Genomic DNA, 17422 nt, shown 5'->3' with positions numbered 1-17422 from the left:
TACAGGTAGTATTTTCTGTTCATTATTTGTAAGCACATGGTCAAGTGTAAGGGCACAGTGGGGTATAAAATAGGATTGAACAGCAGTTATCATTCTTTATTTATTTACCAGTGATTGTTTAAGTGTTGACAAAAAAACACACGGAGAGATTTACAGTTTGGTGTTAATATTATGTTTGGGAGTTATGCTTCCTGTTCCATTTCGGTTTTGTTTCTTTTTGCTGCTTTTCATTTCTTTTCTTATTAGCATATTCATCCTATGATTTTGTTGGTAGGGAGAGAGGAAGACTATGCAAATAACAGGAATTTACCATACCTGTTAGCATGACAAAAATAGTAATGGAAATGCCAGATGATGATGCTGTGGTGCTTCATCTGAGGGGTCAGCAGTGAGAAGTTAGGAGGGGAAGCCAAAAACTGGAAGGAATGCTGTTGAACAATCTTGTGAGAGACAGGGAGGAGGTTTCTAAATCCCCAATGTGTATATACTTCAGCAGGGTTTTTTTACTGTGATGGTTCAGACAAGAAACTGCCCAAGGTCTTGAGGAACAATGTTAAAGGAAAGCAGATTTAAGCAAAGTATTGGGGAAGAATTTCAAAGCAGTGAAATCTGTTAGATAATATAAGAACCTCTCAAGGGAAGCCCCGTTACTTTGTTCATGGAAAATAAAGCAAGGTCAAAAAATAGCATAATTTAGTGGCCAGGGTTGATTGATTAGATGATCCAGTAGGTCTTTCCTCATCTTTAAACCTATGCACTCTTGTTCCCCTGCAGTTTCCTGACAACCTCTGTGTTTCCCTTCAGATTCCGATCATTTATTAGTACTACAACAGTTTACAAAGTATGTGTTGTTATGAAACAGCAAGAAGAAATCTGTGTCTGTGGGCATCTAGATGCTGAATGCTCCACACTTGTTCATACACTAGAACTAAAATATTTGCTATCCTAACATTCACATTAATTGAGCTTTCTTGCGATAGTTGACAGCTTTCCTCTACCCCGGCCCATATCTCTGTTTCCTTTTCTAGCAGATTGCTTTGTGACTGAAGGGTGTTTTTTCCCGCTTTCTGTGCTCTAATCTTCTTGGAACATCTGCCTGAACCAGAAACAAATGGCAGTTCATTCTCTGGATGCTGCGTCCTTGCCTGAATGCTCTGGCCTAGAAATCCTCCAGCACTTTGTTCCTATAGCTTTTTTCCCTCTAGCACCAGAAGACTTGATTAATCCAAATGTTGAAGTCCCACAGGCATTGTAGTTATTTTTAGCATTAGTGCTCTGCAAAGGGTGGATGAAGATTTATGATTTCATCTAATATAAATCTAGCAGCCCTTCCCTGCTAAGACTTGGATGGATTCCAGCAACTTCTCCCCACCATCTCTCCACCCTCTTTTTAAATATCCTTTTATTTCTTTAATTAAAAAAGGTCACAAGGACCAGTAATTCCTCCAAGGTCCTGAGGATAGTGGATAGAATAGGTATAATATATATTTTAAGGTACAACATGCTAAGATTTTTTCTTTCATCTGTAAGTTTCAGGGTTATAAATTGGTTCCTGAAAATACCCTTTCGTTTCACATGTTGGTGTGATATCTTGAATGGAAGTAGAACAAGAGGGGTGGAGTGGAGAGGGAACTTGGTTAGGTTACTGATGAGTACATTCCTGGTAGTTCAGCTGAAATGTTAAGAGTCTGTTACTCAACCTGTATCCCATTCTTCTATCCCCTCGCTGAAGATAATTTTTAATGCCTGGCTCCTGATGATGCAGGCCTTTATTCTGAAGTATTTAAGGACCAAAGAAGACATTTGGTGAGAAGCCTTTGGAATCCATTTGGTCTGTGACAGCCCGAGTTTGTTCTCCTTCAGGCCTACCATTACTCCCCTCTTTGTGGTGGTGAAGTTGATTCATTTTTGGTGTGATTATTGGATCTGCTCTTTGATAACCAGTTTAATACAGTTGTGTATAATTGGAATAAGTGTTTTTCTGTTGTACCATCAAAAAAATCCAAACATATTTATAGGTGGCCTATACTGAATTAACATAAAATAGGAGGGCATGGGCAACAGTTTAGTAGCCCCACATGCTCCCAGCAATTCCCTGTCTAAACTACATTCCTGTACCTTGCCACTTTTTGGAAAATGAGGGAAACCCCCATCTGGTTATTTGGAAGTCCTGCTCCTACCTGGGCTCCACATATCAAAAGACTAACCCTGTAACTACAGACTCTAAACCTATATTCTGCTCTTGTAGTATATCTTAGAATCATAGAAAGATGGGAGTGGAAGGGATCTCAGGAGGTCCGGATGTTAGTCCAACCCCCTGCTCCAAGTGGGATTATCTTTCATGTTTGCAAACCATTCCAAAGAAATTGTTTGTGTAACCTGCAGTTAAAACTTTAGAGCTACAGGGCTTCCATGGGCATGCTAGGTAATCTGTTCCAGTGCTTAACCATCCTGCTCATATCTTGAGCTGCTACAGACAAGAGTTCAACATAATCCCAATAAATTAGTACATACAGGCACAGAATGATGTCTGTAACTTATGAGTTATTAAGCATCCTTAACTCCTGCTGTGGTTAATGAGAGCCAAGGGTGCCTCTCAACTGCCAGGATCAGACAGCTAGGAAAACTGGGAGCCCTCTAAATTATCTTGCTTTTCTGAAAACAAACTTTCTATCTTGAGTATTTTACCTTAAAATCCAGACAGTCGTCAGCCTGGATTTTGCATGAGTACCCTGATCATTGTGTAGTTTCATTGTATAATTACAAAAGTAACAAATGCAACAGTCCCTGGATTTAAAAAATTCTTTCTCTTTTATACAGAATTTAGTTTTTACTAAACTGGCTGACAGGGTAGCTGTATTAAAATGACAGCTGTTATGAGCCTGTGTTGGGATTTTGTGTATGTCTGTACATTCCCTGTACAAAGAGGAAGTCAGTGCACTGAAGCAATTAACTAGACTTTAAACTCCAGTTGGCAGCCTTTCTGGAGCCAGCTTGGAAAAAAGGCAACAACAGTCCACGACTTGTCTAAAAAGTGAAACAGTTGCAAGATTCTTAAACAGTGGAAGAAGATGCAGAAAAAGACAGGAAGAAGAGAAGATTAATTGCTCTTTAATCATCATTTTGTCTTAAATGTGAAAAATTCTGTATAATAAATAATCTGCTTCATTAGTATTAGCAGGAAAACACATTAAGCAGCTCAATACAATTTAAAAAAATCACCCTACTTAAGGTTTTTTTCTTTGTCCTCCTTTTGCTGTAAGCTTTAGCGAGTAGTCTCCAGTAGCATTTTTCTGGCAACTAGTTGTTTGGGCATATGAATCGCAGATTATGAGGCAAATGCTATTTTGACAAGCAGAGTGGAGCTGTCAGACACTTTTTCCCTATAGGCGACTACACTTCATATTTCCAACGCCAGATGATATTTGACATTTAATTTAGGAGTCTCTGTGCCTACATATAAAACTTCACTATGATAATAGTGATAAAGCTGCTGAGTGTTATTTGACAGTCTTTTCTTCCCCTTCCTAGTTCTTTCCCCTGTTTAGTTTGGGCTGAGTGTCTAGCATGTCTTAAGCAAAGGGGCATAACCCTGAACTTTTTATGAATTGAGGGAAACTCTTTTAGATAATGATCAAGCATTGAATCTCATTTCAGCTCTGGGATCACTCACTGTCTTACTTATTATGTGCCAAGAAGAACTTACAGAAAGGAGAAAGAAGTCGGGTAGAGAATAGCAGCAGGATGGAGAAGGGTCTTGTTGGTAGTCATCCAATTACTAATCTTCCTGACAAGTAACACAAATTGTATTGATCTGTAATAAAATTCCCACAGAGAAAATGGCTCTAATAATATTGACAATGCTATGTTACTGTGGACAGAAATAACTGGATTTTTAAAATGCTTTTGGCATTGCTGTGACTTTGTAAGATTTTGCAGGCAAAATAAAGTCAAACCAATTCAGTCTTTTTTTTTTGGGGTGGATGACCTCCCAGGAAGGGGAATTATGACTGAGTAGGAAGAGTATTTTTCCCTTTGGTCAGTGTAGAAATCAGGCCTTACCACAGTGGATGGAAAGGTGCTATTGCTGAATGTGCTCATTCTCAACGGAGATGCAAAACAAGTCTAATTGCCACAGGTGGTTAAATATAGCAAAAAACAAAGCTGGTAATGCTGATCCTAGCTAAGTATCCAATGTTATGTCACTTTTTTTTTGTATACTAGTGTACACTTATATACCCTCTAGCACTTCTGTTGAATAGCATGTTCTTCTGTCTCTCTCCAATAATAATTATCTCGGATGCTAATGTACCTTAGCATCTGAGCATCTCGTGATTGTTAATGTACTCACCTTCATAGCACCATATGTCATAAGCAGCATTGCCATCTCCATTTTACAGATGGGGAAATGAAGCACAAGGGGAGACAAAGAACTTGCCTGCTGTCACATAGGGAGCCTAGGGGAACTGAACTTGATTTCCTGAGTTCAGACTTAGTGCCCTAGCTATTTGCTTTCCTTTCCTATTGTCTTTTTCTTTATTTTACATCTTCCTGAGCCATACACTCTTAGTAATCTGCTCTGTTTCATTGGCGAATGAAAAGGGACCTCTGGGCCCAGTCTTGCTACCAATGGAGGCTGTGGAAATTTCTCAACAGACTTCTATGGGAGGGGTGTTGGGCCCTTGGTTTGTAAAACTCTTGGGAAGGAAAGTTTGTTTGGAATCCAAGGATGGTGTATGGCAGAGTAAGCCTGAAAGTGGCGTGATCAATTGTGACTGGTATCCATGACCTTTATCAAACACTTGGAGAAATTGGATAGTGTCATGCGATCAGAGGTCAGAAATGTGGCATGTGTTGTCTGAACAGCACATTAGCTGTGTAACCGATCGGCATGGAACAGTTGAGTCCCTAGTTAACATTCTGTTTCTGGAAAGCTTTATTCAAGACGTACAGTGTAGCTTTGTTCGAAGGAATTATTTTTTTCAGTTCAAATGAAGAGTACCTGGGCAGCAAAAAATCACTTTTCTGAGTGCTTGGGGCTGAGGCAGCTGTTATGGTGACATACATGTGGTTTGGCCAAGAGTACACTCTTAAAGGGATAGGCTTATTTCTTTGATCTGTCCTTGTGCTGCTGCATTTTCACTGAGAACTCTTCTAGAGTCTGTTTAATCCTGAATTTACTAGGCAAGGAGAATGTAACAATTGGAGTTGATGATGTAATGCTTTCCCTGCAGGTTGCAGGTGAGGCTCCATTTGGAAATTCACTAGGTAGATTGCTCCTTCACTGTGTAATCCAGTAGGAATTGGGTTTAATTCTTCTGATCAGCTCTGGCTTAATTTACATTAGATTTCCTCTTCTGTCCTCCACTGTTAAAATCTCCCACACTAGAGCTACCATTGGTGCAATTTCATTTGTGTTAGTGGCCAGGCCCTCACCCCGCTTCTGGATTGGAGTTGGGCCATGTTCCACCCCCCATTGGACTGGGTTAAGGCCTGGCCACACCCCATTTCTTCCTGCAGAGTCGGTTTGAGTTGGGCCGTACCCCCTTATCTCCCCACAGGCCAGGTTGGGTCTTAACCACGCCCCCTTCTCCCCTCCGTAGGATTGGGCATAACCTCTCCCCTCTGTGGGGCTGGATTGGGACCTGGACACATCCATTCACCTCCCCCCCCACCCCCCACCAGGGTCAGGTTACTCCCCCTTCCCTCTCCACAGACCTGGGTCAAGCTTCTTTCCCATGTGGGGCTGCATTGTGGCCAGCTTGCCAGATGGTGCCCTCCCAACCGCCAGTTCAGGAACACCAGTTGGGCAAGAAGTTTGGGCCAACAATAACATGTTAGCTGGCTGTCCATAATGTGTATCTGCTCGGCTTTGTTCTGAGCAGTTGCTGTTCATTAACTTCCATTTACACTGACCTCATACTTTGGACACGTAACCATCAAAGCCAAACACACAATGTACTAATGCAATGCTGAGCCATTGTCAGAGCCATCATTTTTAATGGGACTAAATTGCATTGTAAACAGATGAACTGAGATGTCTTGTGAATGACTGTTCTTGAAATTGCTTGGATTGGTTTGAATTATGAGTGGAGGCTGCAATTTTAATTGGAGGGGAGTTAATGGCCTTTTATCTGACAGGTATTTAGCACAGGAACTGAATGTCTGTTAGTTGAGGCCACCGCTACTATAGGACTATAGAAGGTAGAGCAGGGTGGCATCTTTGGGACTAACTGGCTCAGAGGTATGAGCTTTCGGAAGACAGCCTTCTTTGTCAGATGCTATGAATGGACTTGGAGAAGGAATGGGTATGAAATGGAGACTAATTTAAATATAAAGGAAAGGATGGGAATGGGCATTGCTAAAAGAAGCAAAAGGATTAGAGTGGTCAATAGGGATAAACAAGGCAGTAAACTTGTCAAAGGACCTAGGAATAAACATCTGGAGTTTCAAAGCTAGTGCAGTTACCCATAGTCCAGTGTGGGTCAACATTTTTGGCAACATGGTACAAATTAAGACACATACCCTCTGCAAGTACTACTCAAGTCCCCTTTCTCTGTCTGACCTGCTTCTCTGCTTTCATCTCTGCCCATTCTGCAGCTGTGCTCCCTGCTTCCTCCCTGATCTGCTGTATACCATAGAGAGGCTGCTGGTGTCACTTATGGCACACATACCACAGATTGGCTATATCCAGGGTTGCCTTGAGATATTTGTCATTTTCTGAGAGGGGTTGGAGGCCATTTAATGATGTATTCAAAGTGTTCAAACTGTAGGTGGCAACTAGAGGAATTCTGTTGCCCTTATCACATGGTTGGTATTATAGCAGGTGAGACTGAGGTCTGAGTTTGGCTGTTAATTTGAGTGGCTCTGGTTTGGAGAGTTCATTTTAAGTGTAGGAATCGCTATTTCAGATCCCTCTGGTATGCATCCCAGTCAGTGGGATCAGAGCAGATACAGTTCTAACTTGGTTGTAGATGATGGATCTAATGGTGTGCTTAGGATGAATGTTGGTGGCACAAAGGTAGCTGCAGCAGTCATTTATGTATGTTCTATCGGAAGATACTGTCCCCCTATACAACATCTTGTTGCCAATGTCTGCATGTGGTATAAAACAAAGGAGAATAAGGCCTTAGGAGCCTGAAGGTATACATTCAGCTCCCTCTTTGCCACAGACTTGATTTGACTCTGGGTTAGTAACTTGTTGCTGTTTGCAGTTTTACTGTACTGCTGGTGTTTATACCCTGGCATTTAGAGTAGTCTTCTTGGCATTCTTGTAATTGCTCCTGCAGTTGCTTTGCTCTGTCTCCTTTAATCCCAATTGTTTTATTTCAGGTTCTGTGACTTGATTGCAGTTCCTGTCACTTCTGTGTCTTGAATTTTCTGTGTTAAAATGTGTCATGCACACTATCTCACAGATCAATAGAAATGCCATCAAGTTGACTCTACGGCCTTACTCTGCAGGCTGAAATACATTAAATAACACATCAAAGTCTTCAAAGAACATATTGGTGTTAATTCAGTACTCAGAAGTTAGGAAAGGCAAGATTTATAGTTGTTTAAATTTTCCTTCTTGACATCTGCCCAGAGCATTCCAGGGATGTTTGCAAATGGAGCAGTCCAGTGGTGCTCAATGTTTGGCCCTGCAGACCAGATAAGTAAAGTGGGGCAGGCTTGTGGGTTGGATCCAGTCCCACATGCCAGGATTGGGCCCTGGGGTCTGGCATCTTCCCCTTCTGGCCCAGTGCTTCCTCCACGCCCTGGAATCAGGTGCCCAATCCAGCACGCAGGGTCTGGAGCCCCCCACAGGTCCAGACATTTGGCAGGAGGGGAGCCCTGCGGTAAAGTAATCTATATTTCTAAAGTAATCTATAATTTCATGATCACATGCTCTCATACTGCACATGTGTATGAGGACTAAATCGAGTTACCTTCTCTCCCATCTTTTTCACCCCTAAAGAAAGATCCCGAATTTTCTGTACATAAAATGACTTAACTGCAGGTACCTGATTAGAAGATGTCCAGTAGGTACCACTGCCTTGTCATTTGAACAAGCAGTGGAATCTGGTTGGCTACTCAACCTTGTTCCTTCCTTCTGTCTGTCCCCATTGTAGAGAGGTGAAGAGAGAAGCTGATTAGGGGATTATGTTGAGATTGCGAATTCACTTGAAACAAGGCCCTTATGCTAGCCAGTTTTTGGAAGAAATGTGTGTAGAGAGTATTTCTAGTGCTCAGATCCAGTTCTCTAATTAGAGTTCTCAAAACAACAACAACAAAATATGCCGCCCCCATAACACCCTGCAAGGCAACCAGGTAAATAGAGTAAGAACAAATGCAGAAATTCTCATTCCTTTCTTATGAATTTCAAAATCCTGATGTGCCTTCACTACAGGGCCTGCTGCTACTGTGTTGGCTGGGATAGGGCAGACTCAAAGGTGCCATCCTCTCCCACTAGGTTTTTTCTTCTTTCTTTTCAGAATGCTGACCATTCAAATGAACACCGGAGATGATGCCTGTACCTTGATTTTTATTATTAGATCTGTACTTTATATTCTAGCTTCATTTCAATCCTCCCCTCGTAAGGTGAGGCACAGAATGGCTTCCTTTATACCTGGCAGGAAGTCTGGCTAATAGGATGAATGTTTCTGAAGTAGGTGAAGCATTTCGGCTTTATGTTTGTGCTGCTTCCTGCCCTTGACCCTGGAGAGTTTTTGCTGGAGGATGCCCCATGAATATTTTTTCCAGGAGACCTTCCAGCATACGTTTTTATCATTTTCTGACAATGCTAATTAAAAGTAAAAGTATTGCATGTCCGGTTATTGGCTGGTAACAGCCCTGCTGGTGATCAGGGGTTAAGTGTTGCCAGTTTAAAGAATTATACCTATGATACTGTTGTGTCTTGATCTCAGTTCTTTTTTTTTTTTAACTGTAATATCGGCAAATTTGGTAGTGCCACCTTTTAGGGGTGCCTGATACTTTCAATTACTTTCCACCCTGGTTTTGATTGTTCAGGACTCTATCAGGTTTTTCTATGCTAGGAGTATGTCACATCTTTGGAAATGCCAGTGATTTGGAGACTAAAATTCCCCACCCCTCCTTATTTTGTTCTTAGCAGCCACATTTTTTAAATTCTGGGCTCACTATGTTTGTTACTTCTAGTGCTGACCAGCCTGCATGCACATCAGTGCCACAGATGAAAAGAACCTGCTTCATCTCACAGCTGTTAAAATTAACCAAATTGTGCATGTGCTATCCCCAGAGAGTAGCAGAGCATTCTCCAGCTCAAGGATGCAAAGATAAAGTACAACTTCTCTGTAATTGCTGCTTTAGCTTAAGTTGAGACTAGGGCCTGGCACTGAGAGCAGAGAGCCTTTGTGTCTTCAGTAATCCATCAACATTGTAGGTAAAATATGAAGCATAAAAGGGACAAGAATCAGGCCAGGAAGAGAAAGGAGTGGATTGGAGTAAGGGGCCACATGGGATTGTAAACTGGGGTGGGTAGACAGGTAGATATAGCTGGACTAGGAAACTGGGCCTGGAAACTGGTAATGGATGAGAAACCGGGGAGGGGGAGACTGAAAGTTATCTTAAGAGAAAAGATAGGGACAGGATGAGGTGAGGATAACCAGAGGCTGGGGCAGGTGAAGAAAGGGAGCAGATGAACTATGAGGGGGGACCTGGACCAGAAAATGGATTGAATGAGGAGTCAGGACCTAGTAACAAGGATTATAGGGCAAGCAGTTTGGGGTACAATGGGTAGGCAAGGAGAATGAAATGGGGATAAGGACCTAGGGGTGGAGAAGAGATGGGCTGCAAACAGAAGTCACCTTTGTGCTGCTATAAAAATGTTTATGATAGCACAAGAGTCCAAGCAGACAGAACGCCATTCCACAAATGCCCCAAATTGTGGCTGTGACCTAGTTGGTAGTAACAGTTTTTTGCTGCTTTCTTGCAATGGACTTCTGTTCATTTATGGTGGGACAGTACAGGCAGCCCAGAACTGGGAATCACTATTAAAGACCTTTTAATTAAAAGAGATAAAACCCAAAGAAGCATTATAACATAGCCTTTAATAACAGGATTGTATACTTTTTTTTTTTGGCTTGGGCAACTGCCTAATTCAGTGTGCAGAGCAGATCTGCTTTGGTGATGAACCTGTGCTGTGTAGTGAGAGAGAAGCAGTAGGCAAGACCCCTGCCTCACTTGATTCTGAAGGTGGTGGGATTGCAGAGAAAAAGCATGATCTCATAGTCAGGGCAGCCGAATGCTGCTTTAGCTAATTGGGTTGTTTATGACTCTTCAAAAATCAGTTGGATTTAGGAAGGCTGTGTTCTCTCCCACCCAGTTCATCTGAACCTGAAGTAGTACATTAATTCTGACATTCAGCTATTTTCTTCCTATTCTCAAACTATGTGTACGTCATAGATGCTCACTAAAACCATCTTGTTCTGTAAGTGGGAAGGGGATCTTACTATGGCACACCCATCCATCCATGCTGAGCATTCAGTCTCCCTGTTACAACACCTATATCTGTTAGTCTGCATGGCTTTTGCATATGGATGACCTTACCTTACAGATTCTGCTTCATCTAAGTGTGTTTACGTAAATGTGGAAATAAGATCACAGTTTAGTTTTCCTAAAGTCTGACCATATTCTTGCTGCTGCGCAAGACACAGATAAAGACAGTCTGTCCCCTGAGGAGCATGGACTACCCCTCTGAGATAAGGTCATGCTCCTTTTGACTGTGACTTTACCTAAATTGAGGTTTTTGCATGAAATAAATGCAGCATATGGTTGAATTACTGTAGTTCAGTCTTTGTTGGACAGTCCGTGAAAGTAACTCCCAGTTTTAGCTAGGGATCCCATGGCTGCCTGTGTAGTGAGCAGTGTTTCACACAGAGCATGTTAACACCATTGTCCATCATAGACTGCCCCGGCTTTCAGTCACTTTCCATGGATAAAGCATGGTATTGGGGTCTTCAACAAAGAAAAGTTGTTGGGGGTTGTTTTCCAATTTAAATCCAGGATCTCTAAGATCCCCTCACTCTGTGCTAGAAAAAGCTGATTGCATGTTCACTACTGGTGTGTGCAGTGGTAAGGGACATGAATGTGGATGTACTCTTGTCACTGCATCATTTAACATCAGTGAAGCAGTGTGTGCTACGAATTATGATTTCAGGTTTGCTAGTGCAGATGCAGTCTCTTCAAACTTCAACTTGGCATTTAAATTTAGCCAGGATGCATGAGCATGAGAACCTCATTTTACTTTAAAGTCTGAGGAAAAGAGCAGAAGGAGCTCTGAAGATGCAGGATTTGGGACTGTTGACCAGTCATGTGGTAAGATCTGAGAGAGGAAGAATGGGTTGTGGTGGAGGCACTGGGATAGGAATCCAGACATTTGTATTTGTTGTGCATCAGTCTTTAAATGTGACCTTCGTTAAGTTACCTAGGACCAGTTTTTCCAGATAGCTCAGTACCAAGAGGCTCTAACAGGATCACTTACAGTTAGGTGCTGAGTGAATGTGACAAATCTAACAAGCTGAGGTCATTGGAAAAACATTTTTAATACTTAAATGGGAGCTTAACTTCTAATCTTTCTTTTTCTTTGTTTCCAATCTGTAAGATAAGGAGAATACTTCTTTTGGTTTTGTCTCTTTTAATTAAAAGGTCTTTAATAGTGATTCCCAAATTAGGGATCACAACCCCATGTGGGATCATGAATGCTATGGAAGTTCTTTTGGAAGGCTCAGGTGTGAACTGCGAATAAAAACACAAGCCTATTAGAAATGAGGTTGTGGGTCTGGAAAGATTGGAAACCACCTGGGACAGAGATTTCTTATTGGTAGTAAGAGTTTGTGCAACACTTACTACATGTGAGGCCAGAATCTCATCATACAAATTAAAGTACATTAGTATTATTATTTTATTGCCATAACTTGGTGTTAAGATAGAAACCCTATTGTTTGGGGAAAAACATGGGACTTGGGTTGCTGAAGGGGACAGGGTCACGAAAAAGACTATGTTAGTAGCCGACCAGACCCAACTGACGAGGATCTACGCACCGGGTGGAAATAAGGGAGATGCAAGTGGCCACCATGCTTAAAAGGCAGACAGCGATGGACAGGACCTTGCCCTCAGGGCACTTGGGGAGAGAAAGGAGTCCATGGTGGATGACAGACAGAACGGAAACACGTAAACCTGAGGGACCATGATTCGACAGCCAACTGGTGAGCGGCAGAGTACTTACCCGAGGGGTTGCAGGGAGAGAGGGCGGCTGAAGACAGTTCCAGGGACCCTGGAAGAAAAACATTAGAGAAGGAAATTAGGGTGAGGGGATCATGGGGAAACTCAGCGAGGTGGTGAGGGAACTGCATCCCTGTTAAAGGACAACAAGCACAGGTCTGTGGGATGATGAGGAAACTGCATCCCTGTTAATGAGCAATAAGCGTGGCTCATTAAGACTTTGTAACAATCACTCAATAAATAGAACGCATTGTTAAATTCTATCCTGGTGGTCAGTGGCATCTCACCTCACTTGGGGAATAACACTTATCATTTCTCCCATTTCAAGTCGTGGCAGGCGAGCTCTGAGTGAGGTCAGGGAGATGCATCCACCCTCTCCTGCCTCCCTCCCCTCCCCAAAAAACCCCAACTTTTGTGTATTGTGGATGGAAGAATAAGGAGCTCTTTTTATTGATTTAGGTGACATGTATATGGCATATGTGAATATGGCATCCAAAGTCCGCTTTTTATATGGTTTTTAAATAAATTGAAATAATATTTTTTTTTTGTTAAAGTTGAAAAATATATAGAGAAACTGTGCCATATTCTGAAGGTTTTTGCAGGGTGTCCTATTTAGGAAGTGTGAATTTATGCATTAAATTTCAGACTCTTACTCAGAGGAAAGTGAATGTTTGTCAGGATTAACAGAATCCTCTGCATGAAAAGTGTTAAAATTGGTTGTCAGGATAACAAATGTGTTCCTGTTGTTCTCTGTTTTGAGAGTCATTCTAGCATCTTGATATTCCTTTAAAAATGCATATAATTAATGTACATGTGTTAAGACCCTTTACAGACAAAGGTTGAGATGCAAATAAGGATTTTGGTGGGTTTAAGATCCTGGTCCAAAACTACAATAAAAAAACCACAACCACTCAGTAGCTGTTTGACCCTGGAGGTGTCTAATTTATAAGGCATCTCCCTGTTTGACACTAAACTTCCATAGTCACCTACAGTTTTGCATCTGTTGGGACCCAGAAAGTAGGTACTACTGTGCTTTGTCCTATGAGAGGTCCAATACAATAGGCTTCCCATCGCCAAAGCCCACCCAGAACATGCAGACAGGACTGGGCCTCTAACAAAGCACAAGCATTTCCTCTTTTTCACAGTGCAGGCAGTAAGGAGATGATGGTATTGATACTGCTACCCTACTTTATGTAACAGCTGAGTTGCTAGAACACTTGCTGAAGAGTAGAAGTCCCAGGTTCAATGCCTTCCTCAGCTTCAGAGGTCTTCCATATCTCCCATGTGCCAGAGAGTGCTCCCACTGAAGCCAGGTCTCTTGGCAGCCATAACTGCAAGATCCCTTTGATCAGAAAGAGTGTAAGAGGAGTTGGTGAGACTGAAGCATGGTGGGAGTGCCCACACGTGGAAAGGGACCTATACTGTGCTGTTTATTCATTTTTGCATTTGAGCCATTCAGTAAAATACAGAGACAGAGCTGAGAGCAAAGGCCACAAGCCAGGATTTTCTGCTCCCACTAAGCAACAAATCATATTCCTTACACTTTCTCTCTCACTTTCATCTTGGAATCTTGATTCCTTTCTGCTTAGTGAAACTGCTTCAACATGAGGGAAGAATGTGAATTGCAGTCCTCTTGGACTGAAGAGGGCTTTGAACTTAGGTTTCCTGCTCCTAGACAAATGTCCTCGCCCCCAAGCTACTATGTGAAAGTTGAGCACCATCTCCATAGTTTCTTTAAATAAGAGTAACTCTCCCTCTTCATGTGTAAGAGACCTGGGCCAGGATTCCTACAGTGGCCCAGGCATCTAAATTAGGCTTTGCAATACATGACTTATAGATTCTGAAGTCCTTTATTGGCTTTAAGCCAAATGCTTGGACTCTAATCTCACCTGCATCATTGATTTAAGTGGAACTATTCCTGATTTGCACCTGAGCAAGGTCAGGTTCTGACCTATCCTCACTCAAGGGTATGCCAAAAAGCACTTTGAGTTAGTGTTGGTGAAGGCTTGACTGCTACTCCCCCTGCTGCATCTGTTCTGCAGATATGAAATAATAAGTTGGTATCCAGAGCTCTGAGTCATACACCTTTCTGCAGAGGGATGTTATCTAAATAATATAAAATACTGCTCTGTCATTCCATAGTGAGTAGCTTGATCTATTCATCATATGTGGTGTGTGGTAGTCAAGTAAATTCAGTGCCAGAACTTTCTTTGCTTAGCTGATTATATATAAATTAGGGAGAGTGTGAGGGAGGGAGAGGCTTCATCATAAAAGATGCGCTGAAATTCATGAGCAGAAGGAACCTATGGTAGTAGTTCTGGTTTTTTAATGTGGGCCGGTTCTTCATATGGTACCTAGATTCCCAAGAATTTCAGGGAGTGCATGCAGTAAACAGGGGTGTCAAATATTTGTTCCATGAAGCCTCTCACTCTGGCCTGCTGGGCTACTGGAATCTAGAGAGCATGGCTTGCCACAGAATACAGGGCCCTTTGGCCCTGCTGGCTTGCCACCTGAGCTGCTACCAGTCTCCCATTGCACCCCTAGACCCACTACCAGACCCTTGTCCCTGAAGCTCTCCCATTGCTATTGGACCTGCTGCTGCTGCCTCTGGACCCACTGCTGTAGTGGCTACAGTGGCTGCCCCCATTCTGTGGTCTAGATCCAGCCCGCGGCCCCAGGTGAGTTTGACACGTGTTGAAAAATAACTGACATATGCTTGCCTATATCACTTTGCTAACAAGGATCCAATGAACCCAATACTTACTTTGCAGGTAGAACAAAGCGCTGTAAGTCATAACAAAGAGTCCAGATTGTTTTGTTTGTTAAATCTTGGAGTCTTTATCCTATGGCTGTATGGTTGAAGACTTCAATCTACCAAGAGTACATGTCAATTTTAAACCTTCCAAGTTAAAATCAAATTAGCTTAATGAAATTACTTTTTCTGTTTTTAGCTTAATCTTTGGTAATTGAGATAATGTCAGCTTCTTAGGTTCTTATCTTGTAATTGATCTTGTCACTTTTATTAAGTACCTCCAGTTTTGTCTCACCATGCCTCTCTATCCATAAGTCGATTGTCCTATCTTAATCCCTGTAGTCTTTTTTTGTTTTCCTGAACTTCCAATTTAATTATAGACAACCCATAAGAATTCTACATTTATGCTGCTGGGCTCAAAACATAGATTCAGGAATAACCTGGGACTTAAGAGGGTTATAAAAAAAAGCTTGTGCCCAAATGGCAGCAAATTGGTATAGCTATCTTCCTTTCTACTTGGAAAATGACCTCCTATAAGGAGAGGGAGGTCAGGGATTCACTTGAGGAAAGTGAATTGTGAACTCCACTGTAAAGGAACAGGCTTTTGGAAACTGGTTCTTCTGGCCTTTGTTTTGAGCCCAGGTGCCACAGTGTAGGTAAAGGACTCTAATATTTGGATAGCAGGAACTAACTATGCTTTAGCCACTTCATGTAATCACTGAGGAGCGATAGCTCAGACACTTACATCATGAACCTTTTCTAATTGCTCTCTCTTGTGTGTGATCTGCAGGTGACCCAGAGTGAGATGAAGCTGTGTATTCAGCAGGAGTTTGATAAAGTACGGCAGCTGATCTGTGAAGAAGAGCAGAAAGCTCTCCACCTGGTGGACCTCCAAGAAGCAGTGGCCACTGCTCGTGTGACTGAGGTGCTGGCTGATATCAATGTCCACATGGCAAAGCTGATGACCGAGATGGTAGAGATCCAGAGGCAGCTAAACATCTTCAGTGAGCTAGCCTTGCTCAAGCCTGAGGTAACAACTAAGAATAGCTGTGGTTCTGGCAGGAGGCAGCAAAACATTGTGATAGGTTCAAAAAAGGAGTCTCTCTTATTGCATATGCCAGTGTTAAAAATGTCTATAAATGCCACTGAATGCCCAAGGTGGTAAGCCAAGATGTGAGTAATAATACATGATGGGTTGTGTGGTTACATTAGATACCCAGATGCTCTAAGCAGTTAAGAGGAACACAAAGCCAAATGTCTTTAACAACTTAATAGTGGCTTTCTGGTGTGCCGCAGCTCCAAGTCTCTAAGTCTGCTGTAGCTTTACAAGTCATCAAGGAGTGTTTTAACATTCTTGTAATATGGCTGATTAAGTAGATGCCTGTGGGGTTACCACAGAACCCTGGCCAGCCAGAGTTCTGAGCTGAATCCCTTCTTTTGGGATACCCATTTTGCAAAATGAGACCATTGTAGTTATAATGACACATCTGCATCCGTGTGAAAACAAAGCCTCTAAGTCAGTGGCATTCCCTCTTTTGTTCTGAACTCGCATGTAGATCTCACAGGGTTTGTGTTCCTATTTAAGCTACATCTTACCCTACCTGGGTCTTGAGTTGAGTGAGTATAGTGTAGACCAGAGAAGCAGTCTCCTTGTTCCTCATATGCATAACATTATACCTGACGGAGGGACTGAGCCATGGAATTTGGGTACATTGTGAAGTCATTAGATTCAGGTTTCTAGTTTGTGTCCATTATGAAGATGAACGCATTTTATGAAGTGTGGCTTGAAACTCGTCCACAATTGAACCAACCTCACTTAGACATTGCAACACCAGAACTAAACTGTCATTATGTTGTAGTTCTTTGTAGAACAGGTAGGCATGCTAATGCTACAATACAATATAACTGTATATCTGAAAACTCACAACGAAGAGCCGGTCTAAAGGATCTAGGTCTCCTTTCATACTGGTGTAAAACTAGAATAAAGTGAGAAGAAAATTGGGCCCAAGGAGTTTATAGCTAAACAAACTGGGGTGACTAAAAAAATTCCATATTTCATAAATCTGAGCATGTGAAGAAAGATCCATTACCAAACTCTGAAGGCTCCCGCCTCATTATACTAAAATTCATGCTAGACTTGCTATGCTGGATAGCAGGACCAAATAACAGAGAATGGCTATTGCTAGTAAAACAAAGCAATACTTCACAAAAACAAAAAGACTTCACACCATATACTTTTTTCAAGGACCAGTGAAAAGAGAGGGACCACTGAACCAACTTGGCTTATAATAATCATACTGCCCAAGACTTTATATAGGAAAGGTTGTATTTCCGTTATTCATCCTGAAGAGAATAACTTTTTTTCTTTAAACCTGGTGTGTGTGTGTGTGTGTGTGTGTGTGTGTGTGTGTGTGTGTGTGTGTGTGTGTG

General features: G+C 42.0%; 1 protein-coding gene across 1 annotated transcript in view; it reads left to right on the top strand.

Annotated features, from left to right (window-relative positions):
* The window catches only part of TRIM44 (tripartite motif containing 44), a gene marked incomplete at its 5' end in the record, with an annotated part of 125424 nt that overhangs the window by 21322 nt on the left and 86680 nt on the right, over nt 1–17422 (top strand). The window contains one exon of the mRNA XM_019519388.1: nt 15783–16022. Within this exon, the coding sequence (XP_019374933.1) occupies nt 15783–16022 (240 nt within the window). The remainder of the gene's footprint in view (nt 1–15782; nt 16023–17422) is intronic.

Source organism: Gavialis gangeticus, unplaced genomic scaffold, assembly GCF_001723915.1.
Source record: "Gavialis gangeticus isolate Ggan-Ray unplaced genomic scaffold, GavGan_comp1, whole genome shotgun sequence".
Taxonomy (NCBI): domain Eukaryota; kingdom Metazoa; phylum Chordata; order Crocodylia; family Gavialidae; genus Gavialis; species Gavialis gangeticus.
The sequence above is the reverse complement of the archived record's forward strand: the minus strand, read 5'-3'. Positions and strand labels throughout refer to the sequence as shown.